Source organism: Calypte anna, chromosome 1, assembly GCF_003957555.1.
Source record: "Calypte anna isolate BGI_N300 chromosome 1, bCalAnn1_v1.p, whole genome shotgun sequence".
Lineage (NCBI taxonomy): Eukaryota > Metazoa > Chordata > Aves > Apodiformes > Trochilidae > Calypte > Calypte anna.
Genome location: NC_044244.1, coordinates 12,456,793 through 12,480,589, shown reverse-complemented (window position 1 = coordinate 12,480,589; position 23,797 = coordinate 12,456,793). Strand labels below are relative to the sequence as shown.

The following is a 23,797-nucleotide window of genomic DNA, read 5'->3' as shown; positions in this document are numbered from 1 at the left end:
TACAGAACCAAGCATTTAGAAACAAACTACTACTAAAATTGAGCTACCTCATGAGCAAAGACTAGAAGGGGAAGTGATAAATCTGTGTGATGTAAAATCACAATACAAATGCATCTTTTCTGCTAATATATGTAAATATATAATAATTTCAAAGACTTTAAAAGTATTTGCTTTTACTATTAAAACATGACTGTGGAGCATACTATTTTGCATAGTATTATAGAAGCACTAAACAAGTATTACTGTGCCACGGTTTTTAAAAGAAACTGCTAAAATGATGTTAGGCATTCCAGACCTATCTAGTAGAGAGCTCATGAAAATACCCGTGAAGTAACGTAAGAAATGTCGTGTGTAATTTGGATACAATTCTGTTTGTTTTCACACTGCCATTCAGCTAAATGACAATGTGGCATAACTAAGGATGGAAGTCATCAACTGCTGTAGTTAATATTTCATTTTTGTACCAAGAAAATCAAACTAAACTATTGGGTGTACACAGAGGCATGGACACACTTTGAAACAGATTGTATTACAGTACCATTACATCAGTTTGAAGATAGAAAAAACACAAAATAAAACAGCCTATCAGACAGAAGTGCCAGTAACTTCAGTCTCCAGATTAGAAAAACACTAACAAGGCATAAAATTATATTTCTGCCTATGTATGCTGAAGTTAACTTTAACAGCCTTAGAAGCCAGTCTTCAGCTTACTATAAATGGACAAAGGAGTTGCTCCTTTAAGGAAGAAATAAGGATTATTTCTCAAACAAGACAACTATACAAATTTGCTATGAAATTGAGGCAAACTGCTTTTAAGACATACAGATGGAAAAGGGGAACTCTGACTGATCCAAGTGAGTTTCATTCTTCATAGATCCTCCAGTTTGTTTTACTTAATACTGAATCAGCACAAACACATGGCAGCACAGTGAGAACACAGTGGTAATTTAGTTAAATTCAAAAACCACACAAGATTTCAAGCCTGAATGATTTTTATATAAAATCCTGCAGTTCATATAAAAGACACGACTTCTAGGCAAAAGACAGTAAACAATGGATGGTTTAGAGACTTTTTTTCCCCCATAAAGATAAACTGTCACCACTCTCTTAGTATATGGTGCTAGCACACACACAGACCACTTTTGCTAAAAAATTCAAAATATAACTCAAGTTCTACCATAGTTCTTATTAGATGCTGTAAGAGCTACTTCTATGAACAAAATAAAGGGTGGAGAGAAGGGAAGAGAAGCCTCTTTGCTACTTCTAGTATAATTTTTATTGTTGAATTTTAAAATATTTTTACATCCTTAGCATCGTGGTATCTTTCTTTCCTATAACATACATTTTTTTATTTCACAAATGTGCTTAGAAAAATGTTTTTAAAGGTAAACACAGCATACTATATTGTAACTTAATGCTCATAGAACTGTTTTGTCCACACACTGTGCACAGTTTAGTTAGTGATAGTCTGTAGCATTAGTCCATTTCTTACTTGGAACATTACAATTAACTTCAAAGCAGCGAAATTTGTAACACTACTTCCTACTCACCATGAATACTTCCCAGCATAATATCACCAGCTACTGAAGACAGAGATGATGATTCTGCATAAAGATATTTAGTTTTCAGCAGCCCATCCTCAGTAGATATGTTGATGGATGTCCCCTGCAGCTTCTCTATATTCACACTCTAAGAGAAATAAACTTAAATAAACATAATGGAAAACTTGTCATCACAGTTTGAAAAGGCAGAAGGAATTAACTCAATAAAGAGGCAAAACAAAAAGCAGTTGTTGGTGCAGAAAAAACAGATTCAAGTTCTTAGCTAAAAGCCACAAAAGACAAAACAAGCCTTTTCAAAGAGCTCTTACCAATGAGAAGTTAATGATTCTTTGCAACATTCCTACTAATTCTTACATCCCTCATACAGGTGAAGAACCCAAGCAATCCCAAATAGATGCAAGAAAAACTTTATTTTTAGAACCCAAACCACTTCATTTGAAACAGAAAAAAAAAATTAGCTCTAATAATGAAGACTTAACATTCATATAGCATTATGACAGTGACAGAATTGGTAACCAGTTTTCTGCCACTGTCTTTGTTATATACAGCTATTTTAAACTGGATAACTTGGAAGCCATAACTTTAGTGAATGTTTTCATAAAAGCCACATCAGCTCTCTCAGCTTAACAGTTTGTTATCTCAATTATCCAGGCCTCCACTCTTAGACTTAAGTCCCAAGTTACACAGAGCTTTGAAATATGAAGGATAAGATCTCCATTTCTATTTCTTTTCAACAGAAACAGAAAGAAAGCCTAAGATTTTAAATGCTGCAAAATGGATACATTTGGGGAATAAAAGGTGATGAGATTATCTATGTACACGTGATGAGTCCTGTGACATAACCTATGCCTATCTGAACAAATACCATTCTTGTGCAACTGCCATAAACACTTCGAGGTATCCTGACAAACAGCACCTGATCCTGCACAAACTCCAGGTTGTATTGTGTCCCAAGAAGTGAGCTAAAGAGGCTGTTTTGACAGCCAAATTACTGTGTGAGTTTACCATTCCATACACAGGAAGCTTTAAGAAAATCTGGTAATCAAAGTGCTGTGCTAGAATTAGAGATATATGACAGCATCTACAATCTCTGCAGGTGATGCTGCTTAGATCTAACCAACAGAATGTTAGCACTTTTGATGCAGACAAATCCATGATATTAAGGTGTAATTTGTCACTACTGAAAGTGACCACAATTCAGCTTTTCAACCTTTCAAGGCTTCTACCAAAACTCTAAGAAGCTGAGACCTAACAAACCTAAGTTCACACTGCATCTGTGCTAGGAATGTTTTCCACACAGTACTCCACTACTCCCTCACACAGGATGACAAAGTGTAAATCTGCTGTAGCAAATGGGCAAAGCAACAAGAAAAGCCTCTGTCATTTTAGGCTCTATGGTCTAAACTTCTGAAGAGAGTTAAATGACTTGCAAAACCTTTCCAATTCTAGCAGGGCCATTATTGCTCTCAGTACAATGAAAACAAAGCAAGGCCTACTAGCATGAGGAGAATAAAATAAAAACATCTGCATAGCTTAGGTGCAAATTGGCTGCCTTGTGGCATTCCTGAACAGCAAAAGAGAAACACAAAAAGCTGCATCTGTTACTATGGTATGCAAGTTTTGACTCTATTTAGATACTGATCTTATTTAAATATTATGAAGTGCTTTATTATAAACAAGCTCACATAGCAGCTCATATTATTTACCAGACTCAGCTACCTTTGTCAAAATTGCACAGCAACAAAAAGACTTGTGTCAGCACATGATAAAACCAAGCACTGAGTCATCTAGTTAGTATAAAAAAACCTACCAACACAATGAACATTTGTTTCAAAAAACCCCAATCTAGGGGTAGGGGGAAATCAGACTGCTCAAGTATAGGACTAGAAAAGTATTGTAGATAGAGAGAGCACACACAGAGATTGCTTTTACTGTGACTTAATATCTTTTCAATCCCAAATTCTTTAACTCTTATGAATTTTTGACAGAACACAGATCTTTGGCTCTGCTAAGTAAGTATTATAGAAAAGTCCCCATGGCACAGATGAGCTAATGACACCCCAGTCAAACAGATTTTATTATTTTTGTACACTGAACCACCAGGTTTTCTGGAAAAATTCCTTCCCGTGAGAGTAAAAGCTTGGAAGCTGCTGTTACTGAAACCAACCCCATGCTCAATCTTGCCCTTTAAAGAAAAAGGTCAGTCTACCATTTTAAATCAGTCTGAGAATGTTGTTGTACCTGGATGCATTTTCAAGATAAAAACTAACATCATGCTATATGTAAATAAACCAGAAACAACTTTTTCTCCACAAGTTCCTCTTCTCAGCCTTTTTGAGCTATCCTTGCTGAAATGTTTTACTAGTGTATTCTCCATTTTCCTCGTTAAAAACATTCTGTATTTCTAAAGTGCTTAGTTCCTTTAACCACATCCTTTCCCTCCCCACTTCTAGGAGGGGACTGGAAATGCTGACAGAGCCATTAATTACATAGTGATGACTACAGCTGATGGAAGAAACATCTCTCACAAACACACACAAAAGATGTAAGTTCGACTTACAGAAGTGGCCAAATGAGAAAACTCCAACTGTCTTTCCTAACCACACAAAGTTTGTTAATAAGAAGTTTAATAACAGAATATTGTTCCATAGCTCTACATTCCTGTTAAACTGACTCACTTCACTCAAGTTACTACAGTTACAGAATTGTATGAGTGCCATCTATCAATATCACAAACTACATGAAGCACTTCAAACGCATGAAATCTGTTTTACTGTTTCAGAAGGACAGTATGTCTGAAAAAAAGCAAACAAACCAGCATTTAAAGACTCCAAGGAATACAATTCTATTTCTCATTTTCAAGAACTGTATTTTCACACAGATACAGACTTAATTATCTTTCTACCAAACACTTGTTTTTATTGACACTAGCAAGATGCTATCTGAAATAAAGTACATGGAGTACCCTGGAGTAAGAAACTAGTTTGAGACAAACAACTAAAGATCACCACTAGTGAACAGCATGAATCCACAGCAGTCAAAACACTTCCTAGACTACACTCAATCTAACTAAATGGCAGAAAGCAAGGATTTTTGGATTCTTCCAACAGAAGCCTTCTAAAGGAAAAAGGATGACACATGAATAAAGCTGTGAACTGCTGCTGAACTCTTCCACTCTCTGTGGCTGCTGTTGACTTAGGATGGTTCCAAACTCCAGTGACCAGTAATAGCCCCAAGGGAACTGCCAGTCAGTCAGCAATGAACAGTCCAACTGTGGCATGAACAAGGTATGTCTTGCTGGGCTGGAAATGAAAGTGAAGAAACAGCAACAGTACAGCTACAGCAGACTCTGGTCTCTTCTGTACATAAAAGGCATGCAAGCATCCACTACAAAGAAGTGCAGGTAATTTAATGTTGAGTTTTTAGGAAATCCAGTGGCAAGTTGCTTCATTTACAGGTGTCTCCATGTCAGTGAACATATGATCTCAGAAACCCATCTGCAAGGTGTACAGCAGTGCCAAGTGGCATGTCACAGAGGTGATTTTAGACTCCTAGAACTTAGTATCTTGGTCTCAATTCTGTCCTCGGCTAGGGAGAGCTACCTGCACTCTGATTCTTCCCAATACTCCTGGTTTTAAGGGTACCACATATTCTGACAAAGTACTGCATGCACCCAAACTACTTCCAGATTTGGCTTGATTCCACATGCTCATATATGAATGTTTCAGATCTAAAAGTCTTGCTGCAACCAGTTCATGGACATTATGATACCTAAATATTCAAACTGAGCCTAAAAGCCACACAGAATGTGAGATCTATGTAAGGGTCTTCTTATGCTATGAAAGGAGGACAATTCTTTTCTATTTTAAATAATGGAGAATTGACTACTTATGGCAAGAAACAAAACCAGAACAGAGTAGCACGAGGTTTGTCTCTTGCTGCCACCTGCTGAATAAAAGCGAGCCATGTCTCTGAAATTGTTTTCCTGCTCAAGACTCTTCTCACTACATCTTACAACAAGATTCCATGTGACTAAATTTCCTCAGCTGCAAAGAAATAGACAAAACTCTCCACTCTTCCATTCTTACAACCAGATAATGCTGGCAGTGTACAGCCTGTACAAATATCAAGTCACTATTCATGAGATTCAAATAAACTCATGGGTCTACTGCTGAATCCAGGTTCCTAGATATGACCCAAGCCAGGAGTTTCAGACTATTGTGTGGGTCCACACAGTTGAAGCCAATGAGTTGTATCAGATAGCACAACCTCTGCACTGATGGAATGATAGTGTGCTTATTACTGCTCCTTCCGTGGAGCCTGTTTATTGATCTAAATCAAGCATAAGACAGTATAATTAAACAGACAAAGACAAGTTAGCAGTGAAATGACAACCAACAAATGAAGGTCATTAGATATTCCTCCAGGCATTCTTCAAGGTTTAGTCATTTAGCAATATTCAAGCTGAGCAAGCAATTGGAAAGAGTTTTACTTCTTACTTACACCCTTCTCTGTTGCACGAATATCTGTGTCTCCATAAAGTGTTCCAAGACCAATTACTTTGCCACCATTTGTTTGTATATCAATTTTATGGCTCTGAAAAAGAAATTTATCATGTGGTTATGATAATCATAATTAGAAAACAACTTCCCTTGTTTTCCCAACTGTACTACAATAACCACCTTGACCATTAACTTCCATTTTACTGTGCAGACTTCTTCTCAAGTGATTGCCAAAAATGTTGTTTATTTCTAGTTAAATCAAACTCAAAACAAGTCACCTTTCCTTGTAACCAGAAACACAAGGGGAAAAATGACACTGAAGAACCCTTTATTTTCAATACAGGTGGGTTTTTTTTAGTTTAGATTTGTTTTGGTTTAAACTAGAAAAAGCATCCACTCAGTATATATTAAATAAGCAAGCAGCTGAAAAAAGAAAACTTTGTGTTTCATTTATACTTCATGCAGAAACTAGGGTAAGCACACACCCCCTGCTGCAGCAGATGAGAAACACAATCCAGCAGAATGAAATTAAATTGCAAACTGGAGTCTTCCAGTGACCTAGAATCTGTGTGAGAGAAGTCTACAAGGTAATAATACATATATATATATATATATATATATATATACACATAACACATATACACATACACACACCACAGAGCCACTTATGCTTGGAGAGTATGTATAGCCATTAAGATCTATGGATGCATCCTAGGCCTGCAGGTAGAACTAGATCCTACAGTGTTTCATTTAACCATATTCTAATTCAAATTAGGCATTTTCCATACATCTACACTATAACATCAAGTTTTTCCACAAAGAAGTCATGTTCCAATTAAGAAATGCTACAGCCCTGTGTTTTCCAGCTGCTTCACTTGACTGACAAAAATGTACAGGAATACATTGGTATTCAAACTGAGAGACAAAAAACCCTACACTTCTTGACAGTCAAAATCAACCATTTGTGACAAGGGAAAATAAAAAACCCAACACAACACCAGTTTTAAATAATCTGTATTAAAATAAAACAAACTGTACTTATAAACTGCAGATTCAGCAAATATAACTTTAAGAAGTCTACAGCTCTCAACAGCAAACTCTTGCATATGCTCACTAGCATGAACATTGAAATAATAGAGAAGCAAAAAAATCATTAGCTTTTTTCCCTACCACATCTGCTTTGTCCTCCTATACCACCGCCTCCATTTTCAGATACATTAGTTTTTGTTAAAAAGGATATTATTCCTGTAAATAGTATTTAATTTGGGAGAACACCTATTAAATTTTACAATCAAACATATCAGAAATATTCAAGATATTTAAACACCTGCCTGGATAAGTTATAATAAATGAGGTATAATCAGAGGCCAGCATGATTAAGGACTTAAAAAAAAAAAAAGGTAGTTAAAGGTAGTTAAGTAAGCAGCATGGAAAACAGACCTACACATTTCTGATGAAAGACCAAGAACGAGAAGTTTCATGGGGTTTCATAAGACAGGAAGAGCTTTAAAACAGCATTTCTCAATCTTTGTGTGCACAAGTCCTGTCTTCTCCTCCTCATTTAAGAGGTTTTCCCCACAATAAAATGCCAGGCCTCTAACTTGAGACTGCAGTAGTGCTTCAGACCTTTTAAAATGGTAAATAACTTGGCTGTTCAGTTAATCTTCTACACAAATACAGCAGACGAGTCTCTCCATGTAAACAGATTAAAGTTAAATGAGATGCACCAGCCAGACAGCACAGTATATTTCAGGCAGTTACCTTAAGCACATTGGCAGAATGATTGTTAAAGGGCATATAACTTGAGGAAAATACAGGAACTCATATGATTAAAAGAATTAATGTATACCAGTGACTTATCAGTATGGACACTAATAGTTGGGTAAAATAAAACCACAACATACATACTTACTCCATCCATTTTTTGTTCTTTTTTTTAAACTTATCATTTTTGGGATAAAAAAAACTTTCATAAGACATAGGTCTCAACTTTTCCCCCAAGAATTATTATATTATCCCTATCCTCTCAAAAAAAAAAAAAAAATCCAAACAGGCCTTCAGAGATAGGAATCAATGGAAACACCTAACAGACAGCAGGATTTGCTGAGAGAAGATGCAAGTTATAATGGTCAAGTAGCTCTTTCATTAAGAAGGAATATCCCACTAGCTGAAAGTAAGCAGAACTGATTTGTAACAGTTTCTCCTAGCAAGGGACAAAGGTTAGAGTAAGGAAGAGGTAAAAGGCTGTCAAGACCATGTCAGACATACTATGACACAGTATGCAAAAAACCCCAAATAAGCAAGTTTTTAGAATTATATGTTATACATCCAACTTCTAGTAGTCTGTGGTAAGTTGAGAATTAGCAGTTGTAAAGTTGTTTTCTGGTGCTTTTGGATAATCCCCACATGACAAGATTTAAAAATTTTTAAAAAGTCATTTATCAATCACCTTTTGCTCTCTCCTGTAAAGAAAGGGTTTTCTGCTATGCTAGTCAGTGAGGTTTGTGGACAGCACAGGAGTAAATATTAAATTGTTCTCCAGTACACTCAGGGGAGGGCAGCATCACTCCAGTTTGCTCAAGAAAGCACATTCCCTGAAGGGGAAGCAGCTCTTGTGCTAATCTGTACTACAGAATCTAGTTTGGAAGATATTCAGTAGTTTCTAAAAAACCCAAAGTGTTAAACATTCTGCTTCTCACCAATAATTTCTGCTAATAGAATATAATTCTTGAAACCATATTAGAAAAACAGAGTTAGAGTTGCCTTACTAGAACTACAAGTACTTCTTAAAAACAAAATTAGACTAAAACCAGACAGTATGGCTAAGAGATAATGTACTCGGACCATTGTTTGCTACTGTAGAAACCTACATGGTCAGTTATCTAATTCAAAACCTGCATCTCACTAAGTTAGAGTCAACAAAACCAAGAGTGGTAACACAACTTCTCCAGTATTGTATGTTGAAGCAGTCACAAGCAGAACAAAGTAAACTGATCTACTAAAGTTCTGTTTTAACAAGAGTTTCAGTTAAAACCTGCAGGTTATTCTTAATTCTTTAAATGTTAAATGCCTTCTGAGACAGGGCAATTCCTCTCATCCCAGGCTTGTGGGAGCAAAGAAGCCCTCTATAGCCACAAATGTAGTGGAAACACTGAGGCACATGAGGAGAGGGAGTATCATCTTCTACGCTTGTAGCTTTCCTGACATTTTTGTAAATCAAGCAACACCAAACTCCTCTAACCCATAACGTGGCCATGATGGAGTGTCCTGGTCTGGGCCAGGATAGAGCTAAATTTTTGTCTTGTAATTTTTTTCTTTCAGCTAAGACTCTTGTAAGTAGCTGCACTTGCTGAAATTAACAGCAAGTTTCTCAGTCAGTATCTGCTTTTAGGACTGATAATGCTCAATGTTTATAGTTATGGGTAGAGAATGGTGTGCAGAACCAAGGCCACTGATGAGTTCTGAGGAACATCTTACACTCTGGAAAGAGAAAAGGAGTAAAGAGGTCACACCTGTAACCCTCCTTCGGGCGGGGTGGACAAGACAGATGACCAAAATAGACCAAATGGAGTATTCCATCTCATATGTGTCATACTCAGTATGAATTTGAGGGATCATGAGGTTCAAAGCCCTTCCCCTTCCTTCAGCCTTTCTCTTTGTCCTTTGCCTTCATCCTTCTTCCCCTGTTCCTGTTTGCTTTGGCATCTTGGGAGGATTCCATCCATTTGTCTGCCCATGGTCCTGATCCGTGCCAGCCTTTATCTGTGTGTTTCTGACTCCAGCTCCCAACTGCTGCTGACTCCAGGAGTCCAGCCTGGACTTTGCCAGGGCTGCCCTGCAACCTCAGTGGTGATGTGAGAGTTATTGGGGGAAAGAAGAGAGAAACATGGGATTGTTTTCTTCTTTATATTTGTATATATTTAATAACTTTTCCTTTTTATCATTACTGTTTCATTAAAGCTGTGTGGTTTAGTTTTCAACCCCTAAGTCTCTCTCCCTTATTCTCTCTCCTTTCTTTATCAGGGATCTCTGTCATTCAGTTAATGGCTGACCCAGCATTAAACCATGACACGGAGCTACTCTCAGAAGCCTCAAACTGGTGAATTTGCATTCTTTTTTATTTTTTTTCCACTTCATTAGGGAGTACTGTTTCATTCCTACTTCAAGTCTCTGGGAAAACAGAACTGACTTTTTAATTTTTCAAATGCAACATTTTGGACAGGATTTGCCATGATTACTGTCACTACTCCTGGCCAAAACTACCTTGTTTTCTCATAGTATGCAGTTTCTTATATACTTATGTTTGCTGTATTATACAAAATATTATTTTCTAACCAAAGCTGTAGACAGCATTAACATATGTAGTACTGTTAACTTGTTGTTAAATTTTAGTTACTTTTTAATAGTAACATGGTAAATTACACTTGTCACTAATATGGAGTAAAACTGGCTTGATTATATATTAAATTTCCTTTTAAGTTTGGTTTCCCATATGTGTGCTATAAAATAATTTCTTACCATGGTAAAAAATGACATTGAAACATTTTTCATAACTTAAAAATAGCTAAACTTATGAGTTACCCTATTTGAAAAGCCTTTCTTTTGAATATATAACAATTCCTGCAGCTACAAACTCAATTATTCAAGTGAAATAGACTCTAAAGAGCACCTAAGTCAGATGTACTTTCATTATTTCTAAAAAAGCCTCTGTCAGCAAACCTCAGGTCTTAAGATTGAAAAAGCGAGGTTATGACCATGCTATATAAAGTATTTATCAGATATATTTCAGTCAGGTCTTTTGGACATGTAACGTATAACTTCTGATTGAAAATTAAGCTGAAGTATTTGTCAACAGCACTGATGTATCAATTATTTAAAAAAAAACAAACCCAAAGGAGAAAAAAAAAAAAACAGAACAACAGCATACTGCAAAGTCCCTGCTGAGTGACCATAACCATTAACCAACTGGACAGGAAATCCCACTCTGTTTTCTTTTGAGGGGCAGGGAGAGCAGATATCAGGCAGATATCACTGTCATTATTTCTGCTGGCTTTGTCTGTCAAAGGTGCCTCAACTTCTGACTCCACATTCTCAACTTCATGTTGTAATTGTATGCAATATATGAAGGTTGGCGTTGTACACATATTAATACCCAGAAATATCAGAATACTTCTAATCTCCAGAATGAGTATTTAAGTTTTTAAACTATATTCCACCACACAATCCCTTTCAAAACACTGATGGAGTGGTGGAGGGTTCTTTGTACCTTTATTGACTGCAAGACACTAGTCCCCTTCTCCGTTTCTATTTTGCAGTTATCACATTCCATTTTCTGAATCTTCACACAGCCAGTCCCTGATGTTTTGATATCCAAATCTAGAATTAAAAGAGTTTTATTAGCAACAGAACAAGAAGAGTCATATCTATTTCATGTAGTACTTGATCACTTTCTATATAACTATATGCAGTGGGGAAAGAAAGCAGTTTGTCATTAAAAGAAACCTTCTTGCAAAGTTTGGTCACACAATTTCAACTTCATGCCCAGTCCTTATCAAGTACTGACACTTTGTAAGGCTGTGTATAACCATCCAGCTTCAAGAATGAACATGAGGCAGCAAAGTGACTGTAACCTCTGGCAAGGAATAAGCAGAGTGTGGTCCTTCAGTGAAATTTTGTCTTTTTTACTTTTTAACAGAATCCCAAATTCCATCTCCACGGCATATCTGCCCTGGTCACCAATTCCATTAGCAATTCTATTGAGACACTTGGGTAGTCTTGACAGATTTTGAGGTGGGAAGGTTGGCATGTTGTTGGAGGCCACATGTAGAGGTAGTAAGATTCAAGAGCACAAATGCACAGGTCTTGTCCAGGCATATGCTGCTTCCACTAATGTAACACAAGAACAGGTACAGAAGAGCCTGCATGTGTCATTCTTCCTGGCCTTCTGGAAAGCCTGCTTTACCTCCCTGGCATGAAGAATCATGTTTGCCTCTAGGCTGAACCACCTCACCTTACTGCTGTTCAGGCTCCCAGAAAGAAGAGTCACTAAGTTCTGTAAATAATTGTTACCAGGAGTGTTATTTATGAGTTCATAATGCTTCAGCAGGAGGAGAAAAAGCATTTTTCTGCCACTCAGGCTCACCTCTGAGGCTAAGGAACCAGGAAAAGTTTGAGAATATATGTAGTCTGGGGATTTAGACTATATTAATAATTTATAATGATGACTACCATAATCACTGGTAAAAAGATAAAGCCAGTAGAGGAGGAAAGTGGCTTTGTTCTTCTTAGGGTTAAAGGCAGAAAGAATTAAAAATGAGTCAAGTGTTTGCCATGAAATACTATTGAAAGGCTAAAAGAGACACAGCAACCCAATTACTCCCAAGAAAAAAAGAGATCATCTGGTAAATAAACCTTCACTTAACCACCTGTGGAAGTCTGTCTTTCACCTTTGCTATCTGCTAAGGTGATCACTAATATGAGATGAAGAATCAAGAGTGTGTATAATAAGCTCTGCCCCAACAAGACTCCCCAGGTCAGACCAGTGACACAGAAGAAGCTGAAGGTTCATCCTGTCACTTTGCTGCTCAAGACAGATGCTGGAACCATGACAACAGTAGCTTGCAGAGCATGATGAGAGACTGGAAGCTCCAATTAACAACAAAGTGAAATTCAAGAGACAGAGATAAAGCACATTATATCTTTGCTTGGTACCTTATTGTCATAGTAAGTTAAGAGTTTAAATATAGTGAAGGATGCAGACTGTATTAGGAGGTAGCAATCCTCCAAGAAAGAGGGCTAGAGGTAGACTGGATATGTAGGTTTTCTAGAAAGGTGGGTTTTTGACAGGGTTTATTTTCTTAGCTTCTTGATGGAAGCAACACTTACCAAGATTTTAATTCAGCTATATGTTTCCTAAATGTAAGTAAACTGTAATACAGGCTTTGAGGCATGTAAAAGCACAAAACCTGGCAAACCTGGTGACTATCATTGCAAGCTCAAGGGCCAGCACCATCAGGTTATATGTTGCTATAGCCTAGACTAAAATATCTGAGTGGTAACTGAGCTATTTCAATTTGACCAGTGCTTATCAGGTTCTGAAGTCAAGGCAAAGTTTTAGTTCTCAAGAAGTAGTTGGATTGTTTAAACAGAGATCCAGGAGAGACACAAATAGAGGCACTCTCCAGACACCAACACTTGAAGCAGTATGTCCCTGTAGAGCACAACCCTGCTCTACAAGTAACACCATGCTCTACAAGTCACACATGACAGTTATGAAGCCTAAATAGATTGAAATTATTCACCTTTTCTCATACCACAACTGCAGCAGAACACCAAATAAAATAAAGCAGTATTAAACACCTACTTGAAGCAAACCAAGACTGTTTTTTTTATATACTGAAGTTTCTCCATCTCAGTGAAACTAATTCTGCACCGTACAGGCCACTTCACGAATCTCCAGCAAAAAACCCCCCACAGCAGTGACTGAACACAAACCTTTTGGTGAAGTACTCTCTAAACCTCAGATCACTGAGGGTAATTATCCCAGCAAGTTTGCCCCTTTCGTCCCCTAAGCTTAGAGCCACTGTAAGGATTTCATTCCAGTACAGATGCTTATTGGTTTCAGGTACTACAGCTCCTCTCCCATGCTGTTGGTATTTTCTATACCAGAAACACTGCACAGATTTTTGCCTTGTGCTCATAAAGATAATGCAAGACCTACTAAATAAAGCAGCCCTTCTTGGCATTTCATTTGTCACCTTCTAAAATCTGATCCCTGGGGATGACCACTCAGCATAGAAACCACTAATCGAGCTGTTAGGTCCAACAACCCTACTGGGTACAGCCCTTGAAGTGCAGGTGTGAGTCACACATCCTGAGGACTGCTGGGTGCCAGCTGAGCTGCAGTTACATCTTTTCTGTAACAGCAGCTGACAGAGCAAATATAAAAGCAAGCACTGTAACTACCACTTACTCGCACGAGTTAACTGTTGCTGGAAAAAAGGTCAACAACAAGCGATGGATCTAATCACCTAAGAAATCAGGAAACACAGAGAAAATGGGAGGGTTAGCCTCTCCTTAATTAGAGAGGCGGGATGCCCATTTCCCAGTACTCGCTGCCAGCCGAGAACCTTCCAGCGGAGCAGCAGCACTGCCCGGCAGGAGCAGCCCCGCCGCGGGAGCCGTCTCCAATCCCCTCGGGCTCCCAGGATCGGGCTGACAGCGGCCGTGCCGCCGCCTCTCCCACCCCCGCCTCACCCACCGAACTTCACGGGCGTCCTGACTTCCACGGCGGCCTTGCTGTCCACGCCGTCCGCGACGATCGCCATCTGCCCCAGCGCCTCGTCGTACTCCACCCGGAGGCGGTCCCGCTGAGGGCCGCGGGGCTGGGGGCTGCCGCCGGCGCCGCTGACCGACACCAGCACACGGTCCGCGTCCGGGTAGCGCTGCGGGTCCAGGGGACGGACGCTCACCTGGCAGGGCAGCCGCACCCGCAGCCGCCCTCGCGGGCTGACCGCCAGCGCCCACTCCTGAAGGGGCTTACGGTCGCCGTCCTCGGTGGAGCCGCCGTAGCCGCGGCGGGGGACGGGCGGCCCCCACCACCCGCCCGCCGCCCGCAGCGCCAGAGGCCCCCAGCGCGGGGGCAGCGCCCGCATGCCGCCCGGAGGGGGCCGCCGGCGCCGGGAGCCGCGGCAGGAGCCCCCCGAGGAGAGGAGGCGGCGGCGGGACGGGACGGGGCCCGGCCGTTACCGCCCGGTCACGTGACGCGGCGGCACGCGGGGAGCGGCACCAGGGCGGATGGTAAACAGGGCCACCGGCTCCGGTACCCACCCGCTCCCCGCGGAGGCTCCTGGGAGTTGTAGTTCCCCACCGCGCGGGACGAACAACAACACCCGCCCGGAAAGGGGCGGCCCCGGTAGCAGCCATCGGCCCATCCGTCGGGAGCGGCCATCGGATGCCTCGGGTGCCAGGGGAGTGGAGGGGAAAGGCGGAGCAGGGCCGTGGTCCGCTCCTATTGGGCAGCGCTGCGGACGCTACAGCCAATCAGAAGTGAGGGAGAGGGCGGTTAAGGGGTGGGGTGGAGCCGGCGTCTCCATGGGAACGGGGACGCCTCTGGTCCCGGCGGGGTCGGTGGTGGTCGCACAGGTAAGGCCCTGCGGCGGGCCGGGGGCTGGCGGCGACGGGGAGCGGAGAAACCGTGGCTCCAGCGTAGGGACGGGAAGCGAGCCCGGCGGTGCTACACCTCGAGGCGCGCTCCAGAGCCGCCCCAATCCTCCTTGAGGAGTCCCGGGAGGTCCGGGGTCCATCCTCCCTGCCTGCCTCCCTGGGTGCCAGGAGTCTATCTCCTCCGTGGGGCCCAGGGTGGTGCCATCTCTTGAGTGAGAAAACGAGGTACCTCAAGGCGTAAGGGCTCTTTCCAATGTCCTTGGTGTGGTCGTGGTCCAGCCGAGCGTTAGCTTCCAATGGCAGAGCCGCTGGGTGGCATTCAGCCCGCTCAGCTCCCTGGTGCAGTGGCCTCTGCAGCCGCGTAAAGGGATAGGCAGGGAAAAAGAGGAATGGGATGGGGGCAAGGCATTGAGGGGCTGCCTGGTCTTCATTACACATAAGCCAACACTGAAACTTCATGTCAGAAGTCCTCTTGGTCAGACGATTGCCAAGCAGCTTGGCAGATATGCTGGAAAAAGTTTTCTTCAAAAGCAGTATTGCAGGGCTCCGAAGTTGGCCTCTGTCAGGACAGCTTGGTTAACATGTTATTTATTGTGATTGCTTCTCAGCAGTTAACATACAGCCAGACAAATATTTTGCTGAGTTCTGTACAAGTGGGTCATGAGGCAATTGTCCACTGTCTTTACAAACAAGAGGGAAGCTATGGAATTCAGTTAAAAATACTTTTTTGAATTTTATAGCTAGTCATTGTATAGTACTTAAAAATGAGATGGAGGTTGTGAGTATATATGATGGAAAGGCAGGAGCTGCATTTTACTCATAGATGTAGTTTATTGCCAGTAATGAGACTGGAATGAATAGAAAGGTGTATTGTCTGAGCTATATTGCAACAGAAGAAATAACGAAATCTGTGGCTGTTACTTTACTGATTTGCTCCCTTTTGCATTCCATGCCTTGTTTTTCTTCTTTTCCAAAAATAACTGTGCAAGCCATGCAATATAATATTTGGTCATCAAGATCTTTTCATCTCATTGGCATAATTTTCATTTTTATCCCTGTCTGGAATTCGTTATTTATGAAACTAAAATGAGATTTGAGTGTCCAAGAGGAAAGAAATGGCCCTAGCTTTTTGGTCGATCTGTAATTTTCACTGAGAAAAATTTAATAAAGATTCACATTCGTTAATAAAGCCCTTGAAGTTAAATTACTTAAATTGTTTTAAATTATTCGAGCTCAGAAATCATTACATGGAACACAAAAGGAGCCAGCCTGCCATGTGAAAGTTAAGTGTAGAAAAACAGAATTCTAGAAAGAGAAAAATGTATCACTAAATATCTTGGGATACGATGAGGGATAGAAGTTGTTTTTTTTTGTTGTTGTTTGTTTGTTTGTTTTTGGGTTTTTTGGTTTTTTTTTAAGTCTACAGAAATAGTTGATTTGGGGAAAAAAACTATAAAAATATCAGTCCTGAGACCCAATGCCAAACTTCAATGGTAGGAAGCTTGTCAGAGAAACAGTACCAAACCTGTAACAACTGTGGTGCAGTGTGCTATAGCACCACTAGATGACAGCCGATTAAATAAATAACTTTATTAACAGAGCACCCAAAGGGAATCCCCAGTCCTTGGTTAGAATGGTCTTACAGCTGCCACCCACTTCTGAACTGCTACTGTTTCTTGTCATCATCTCCTACCCCTTAAACCTTACTGCTGCTTTGCCACTGGCCCCTTTTCCTTCAGAATCTTGGTATTTGGTGCTCCTCGTGTAGGCAGAGGTTTATCAGGTTGAATTACACTTATTAGCCATTTTGCCAGATAATTATAATGCTGTTATAAGCCAAAGAATGTTACATATTTCATGCAAAAGATAAAAATCTAGACCTTATAGTGTTATAAAATAAAATTTAAGGCCAAATCATTACAAGAGATGCTTTCAGGCTAATGTCAGTGAAAGCAAGATTTCAAGAGAAGAAGAATTTAATAAAAATTACACATAGGAGAGGTTGTAGAAGGAATAAAATTTTCTAACTTCAGCATATGGTATCAATCACAGAATGAGATCAGTCAGCTTCGGGTACCCACAAAGGAGAAGCTCACTCTACTATAATTGCAATGATGAAATAATAAGACTTCCTTCTCAGAAACATGGGCTTGCCCTGCAGGAGTGTTCTTGCTGCTGTAAGGCTCCTGCTGAGCCTCCCACCTTGCAGATGCAAGAACGTTTCAGAGGAGGAAGCAGCATTTGGGCAAGGTTCACCACACGAAGGGCTGGGTACTTACCAATGTTCCTCCATATCATAAGCCTTAAGAATTTGGTAGTCAGAATATTTTTTCCAGGTTTATTAAACATTCTGATGCATTTCTATGATAAAAATAATTGTATTATGCTATTTTAGTGCCTTTCTTTGTATTTTATATTTTTTATCTTTAGAGTGACATATTCCTGACCTACTTCCTTGAGTCTTGTTAGTTCTCCAGGTGTGTCTGGGTTTCTGTGGGAAGGCAGGGCATGCTTTGTTTGTCTTCAGTATTTTGGTGTGTGCATAGTGATGGTAACCCTGTCTGCTCAGCGACAGCAGAGAGACACAGTCTTCAAAGCACACAGAGGTTTGGATTTCAGGGTTTTTCTGTATGCCATGCTACCAGAAGTTTTCTGAGGAAATTAAGTTCCTCATGGAAACTGAGTGAAAAGGGAAGTGGCAATTCTCACCATGCAAAATCTCCCTGTGTTACCATATCTAATTAGAACCCAGGCCAATAAAGTCTGTGTGTGGCTCAGGGTGATTTCATCCCAAGTAGCAGAAACTTGAAAATAAGTGGAAGCAATGGAACTCAAAACAGAAATGCTTAAGCAGTTTAGGCATGTGATGTGCCACATTTCCCTAAAGTAGTTGTCTATGAGGCTGTACAGTCTAATCAAACAATCCATTCTGAATTACATGCATCTTATAATGCCCTATTGTACATGATGGAATTTTAATTTTAACGATCCTTCAGTGCTGGCATAGCTCTGTCATTTAAAGACACATCCCTTCATGCTGAAGCACAGGCTCTGCCCAGTTGAAACAGGGGGTCTGCTGTTTACAGGACTGTAAGCTTTCCTAAAGATAAAGAAGCATTAGGAAATAAAACAGAGGAGCAAAGATCACCATGTCGTAAATTCATGGTATTCCTGTGAGGTGATGGGTTCAGGGAAGCATCACCACACTGTGACTGGTGGATTCTTCTGTCCCTCCCCAGGCATCAGGTATTGGTTGGGAACAGTCAGAGCTTGATCAGCTTTAGGTCTGACTGGATATCCCTCTGCTGCTGTGCCAGCTACATTACCTACCTTTCCTGACTAATTCAGTGTGAAGCACTAAAACAGTTGTCTTGTTTTCAGAGTAATTTTTAGATTTATTTTTTTTTTTAATTTCTGTGCAAAAGGAGTTAGCACAAAGATGTGGATAAACATCCCACACTGTGCCCTGCTGTTCAGCTTAGGTTCTACCCCTTTCTCCTGCCTTCCTTGCTGCCTGCAGGCAGATGGGAAGGTGTTTTTAGCAACTTCCAAAGTAGGTGACTGAGCTCATAACATTGGTGGAAATTACTGGGGCTCCCTTAGCTGATTTTGCCTCAGAAAGAAGGAAATAATATGTAACATCCATACATAACACAGAAGCTGGCTGTGCAAGGTCTCTGTCTATGACCTCATCTCAACTTGATGTGGATTCACACCTATCTGTTTAAATTGATGAAACCTTAGACCTGTGTTAAAATAACTCTATTTGTGCTGGAGCATTTATGTGTCAGTCTACCCCAGTTTAACCAACCCATCTTAACTGAAACAGATCACATCTGTGAGGCAACAAAGAGTGAATGAGGGAATATTGAAGAAATTGGTAATTTCCACAGAGATGGAAAGTATCTCACAAGTCGATGAAAATGTACCACCTATAAATCCAGTTGCAACCTGCATGTAATACCAGTAATTAGGTACTTCCAGTAGGATTTCCACTGGAGTTAGACTACTTGTACAAGTGACTTCACAGGCTGGCCTGATGGTATCAGACTGAAATTACAAATTACCTTGAATGTACAGTCATTCAAAAGTCTTAATAAAATAATTGAGAAGTCACTATTATACCAAATTAATTTCAACACAGGATAGATTTTGTCTTCAGCAGTAGCAGTGTAAATAGTTTAATATTATTCCAATAATTAATTCATAACTTCAGTTCTCAGGACAAGAATGTGTTTAATGATATTTTTCTACCCTCTGTTGTGCTTATAATTTAAAAAGCATCTTCAATCTGGGCTTAAAGGGTAAGGCTGGGTATCATAATCTTCCTGGTGCTTGTCTAATAATTTTATCAATGCGAGGAATAAAGTTTAAAGAGGTTTATTAGTCTACGTTAATGAATTTGATCACTTGAAGGGTGTGTCTTAATTAGTTGAGATGATGTACATTCATACATGCAACTGTGTTTTTTCATGTTCAGAATGATATTGTACTATTTTTTGCATTTGTCACTCTGGAAACAGTCAAAGCAGCTTAGTGACCAATGCCTGGTTTCCGCACAGGTTTGTGTATGAACACTGCTGTTTGCTGAAGGACTACTAAAATAGAGTTAGTTTGGGGAATCTGAGCTCAGACTTTTATTATTGCTTTGCTGAAGCTGTTTCACAAGATGTTTATTATCCTGATTTGGCCCAGGTTCCCAAACGGACTTGTAATTCCCTTTTTCTCCAGTTCTGGGTGGTGGATCAAGGACATGGTATTACTTCCAGTTCTACAATCTGAAAACTTCTGTATTTTCTGAAGTAATCTGTACACAGAAATCATGTCAGCTTCCATTTCTATTTGAATTAGACTACTTATCAGATACTGCAAAAATACAAATTTTGCACTTGTCTTTTGAACTTTATATACCTAGTTTTGTATAAAGTGAGCTTCAAATTTAATTACGTAGTAGGTAATTGGAGAATGCTGAACTTCTCTTGATGTCCCATACTGGTACATATCTCTTCTTACAGTCTGTCTCTTTCTCCCTCAAAAGGGAGCAGAGGTCAGTACTTGCCACACCAGCTAAGGTGCTCTGATTGTTTTCCTCTGTCTCAGCTGTCTGGAGCTGTGCCTTAATGTAGCATTACAGATTTTTCATATTCAGATATGAAATTGAAGTCTTGCTAAGGACTCCTTTGTACTACCATCCTGTGAGGAAGTGTACTTTTTGACTGGAGTAAAATGCATGTTTCTCGTTTTTCTTATTCTCAGTTTTTGGCATTGTATTGCTTAGAGTTTCTTCCGCTGTTCTTTTCCCTGTCTAAATTCTTCCAATATGTTCAGAGAAACAAATATAGAAGCAGCAGGATGAAATGTATATGCTAAAATACTCAGCAGTTCTTCATGGATGAAAAATTGCTGTGCTTGTAAATGTGTGTACATGTTTATGTACAGTATTTCAGGGCACATTTCTTGGCCTCTATGATGTTTACAGTTGTTTCACAATGTTGTGACTCCTCCAAAAGAGAACTTGAAATTGCATTTTTTTCATAAGCAAATACAGCCTCTGAAATCTCTCTACAAGTCAAAATGTTCCTGAAGAAATTCCAAACAGCACTGAAGAAAGTCATAAACTTTCCAGTTTAGATTGTGCTACCTTTACAGACAAGTGACTTTTCAAATGGTGGGTACTACACAACATTTTTATATCCATTTTCCCACCACAATTATAAAAACAAACTCTGTTTTTCTTACTGTCAGCTTTCTGACTTTGGAATGTAAAACTGCTCTCATTGTTTCAGTGGAGAAATCTGGTGTTTACTATTGAAATATTCTCAAAAGTTCTCGATGTTATTACAGATTTAATTTTTGCTTTCCTTGATTTGTAATAAAAAGATCTATTTCTCTGTATCTTTGGCATCTGATACGGGTTTTATAATGATTTTGTCCTACAGCAGATTGTAATATTCTCTGCATAATAATTATTCTGCACAACAGTAAATGTGGAAAAATCTGTTCATGTCAGATAAACACTTGCAGAAGTTGGCAATCTTTCTCCCAAAATTTTGAACTAAAATACTATGATATTGATTTGTCTGCTAGCTTTATCTATGGCCATGTTCAGGGAACTTCTGAAGGGATTCCTGAATTCCTGCATGGTTACTCTGTCTCCACTTTCTGGTGTGTTTTGCTTTACAAATACTCTATGGCTCCTTTATCTCACTATGTCATGGCAATATTTCTGTGTGCCTCAGAAGTCCTTCCCCTCTATTCCCTCTGTGAGATGCTTATTGTTCCTCTGCAGTCACCCCATATCTTTTTCTCTTGAAATATTTGTCCTTGTTTCATGCTGCCTTCATGCAAAAGGTAAATATTTTTAAATGCTTTGAATATACAAAACTTTTAAGATAGCTATTCCAGAAGATGTATTTGGCAGCTATTAAATGGTATTTGATATGGTGACTTGGTGGAGCATCATACTTCAGGAGCATCCCCTTGGTATTCCAAGTTCTATTTTCCCTTTCCATCTTGGCATTTTCACACAGCCCAGACAGTTCTGATGATTGATGCCTGAGAACAGAATGCTCAAGTCCTGGACTGAGATAGTAAACACAAAGTGAAGCTACCTTAGGTCTCATCTTGTTCAGAAGTAATCAACAAATGTCCTTGATGTAGCTGTTGCTAATGTAAGAATCTTGGAGATTCCAGTTCCTAAATGATAGCCACTAAAGCAGGATTTTTAAAATATAAGTGTAGAAAATGTTTTTTCCAACAACCTTGCTTGTTCCAACTTTCTTTTGTTTCTCCTTTTTAATCTTTCTTTTTAGGGGGAAAGGGAGGGAAGGGAAGAAAAAAGGGATCCAGCACTGTGCTAGGAATCAAAATACAGCTTGAATCCTATGAGTTTTATTGTTACTCTTAAAGTAGTTAATTTCTATATTTTTCATGGTCATATTATTTTAGCAGCAATTGCAGATAGTGAAAATGTAGCCTAGTACTTAAACTAAAATGTTAGAAGAGCTAAGTAAGATCTCAGAGTAATTATTTTTCCAGTATTTTTCTACCTCCTATTCTCAGAGACTATATATTTTTTTTCTCATTTTCTATAGTTTCTGGATTAATTTGTTGGGTTTTGTGTTTCTTGTGTTTAGGGTTTTTGTCTGTTTTGTTTAAGTATGGTCTTGCAGTTACTTGTAGCTAGGAATAACTTTAATGATACTACCCACAGATGTTTGACCAGTTCCTGTCCCCCAGACCTCTGTGTTCTGTGAAGGGGTTCCTTATGTAATTACTCTTTCTAAGGTGAAGGGACACTGTGAAGGGTTGGGTTTTGTTGGATGGAGAGAAGGGAAAACACATTATTGTATTAATCAAATGGAAATTACATGAAAAGACAGTAGCAGTTATACCTATAGGAGTCCCATCCACTTGGAGATTTCTCTTATAACATAGCCAACTATTATCAAAGCATTAAAAAAATAATGATAGAGTGACAGTGCTGCCTCTTACAAAGCTTCCATGAAGCTGTAGCTGTAGACCCACCTCATTTGCTCATGTTGTGACCTTTGTTATTTGAAGGTGGGTGTCACATGTTGATGTTGTGCTATTTACACTACATGTTTATCTTGTGCAGTAATAATATCCCTGGATCTAATTAACTGTATTTTTGTTACTCCCTAGAACGTCAAACAATGAATCAGTCAAGTGAAGAAAGTTCCAGTTCCAGTGACACAGAATTGGAAACTGAGAAGGAGGAACCTGTCTGTGCTGTATCTCCAACAATTTATAGCCGAGATGAGGGATCCACTGATGTAACAACAAGTCCTGCATTTCAGTATTTAGATGAGGTATCATGTACTCCAGCTTCCTCTATCTATAACAGTAATTATTCTGTCCAAATTAATTAATCTGAATTTATATTACATTATAAGTAATAGGAGGTTGTTAACATAGGTCTCTAACTTCCTGATATCTTCTTCAATTTTTTTTTTCTAAGTGAAGCAGAAATATCCATGGGGCATCTCCTTGCTGGGGATGTTGTTCTTCATATTTTTAAGGAGTTATGGCCTTAGGGGGAAAGAGAATGGGTCTGTCTTGGTTTTGTAGTGTTTGAGCTATAGAGGTACCTTTATCATGACTTTTAGGAAGGCTCAATAGCTGCAGGAAAAATCCAAGATTAGTGGTTTCTGGGGTGCTAATAACTGGTGATGACAGAAAAAACCTTTATGAACACAGTTTCTTTTGCAGAATTTCCGATGCTAAGGAAATATTTTAGAATTTAATATATCACATACATATCAAATGAAAGCCTTAAAAACATAATGCCAGAAGAGACAATAAGAAATAATCTAATCCAAAATTTACACTGAAGTAGACTCTGTGGATATTGGTCTAGTTTATTCTTTAAAAATTTAATTGATGGAGAGAGCTTTTTGAGTATCCTGTTTCCAGGATGTTATAATTTCTAGAGTTTTTTAAAAGGAAGATTTTTCCTAAATCCCAGTTTAAATTTCCTTTAGAGTGAATAATGCAGCTTTCTTCTTACCTTTCCCTTCTTTAGAATAAACATGTACATATCTCTTA

General features: G+C 39.4%; 2 protein-coding genes across 2 annotated transcripts in view; one reads left to right on the top strand and one right to left on the bottom strand.

Moving 5' to 3' along the window:
- The window catches only part of FAM185A (family with sequence similarity 185 member A), a 32,489-nt gene extending 17,771 nt beyond the window's left edge, over nt 1-14,718 (bottom strand). Inside the window, exons 1-4 of the mRNA XM_030469161.1 lie at nt 14,325-14,718; nt 11,331-11,440; nt 6,066-6,158; nt 1,551-1,689 (exon numbers count right to left, since the gene is read on the bottom strand). Coding sequence (XP_030325021.1) covers nt 1,551-1,689; nt 6,066-6,158; nt 11,331-11,440; nt 14,325-14,718 — 736 coding nt within the window. The remainder of the gene's footprint in view (nt 1-1,550; nt 1,690-6,065; nt 6,159-11,330; nt 11,441-14,324) is intronic.
- Nucleotides 14,719-15,183: 465 nt separating this feature from the next.
- CCDC146 (coiled-coil domain containing 146) overlaps nt 15,184-23,797 on the top strand; it is a 65,731-nt gene continuing 57,117 nt past the window's right edge. The window contains exons 1-2 of the mRNA XM_030469247.1: nt 15,184-15,208; nt 22,895-23,061. Of these exons, the coding sequence (XP_030325107.1) occupies nt 22,906-23,061 (156 nt within the window). The 5' untranslated portion in view covers nt 15,184-15,208; nt 22,895-22,905. The remainder of the gene's footprint in view (nt 15,209-22,894; nt 23,062-23,797) is intronic.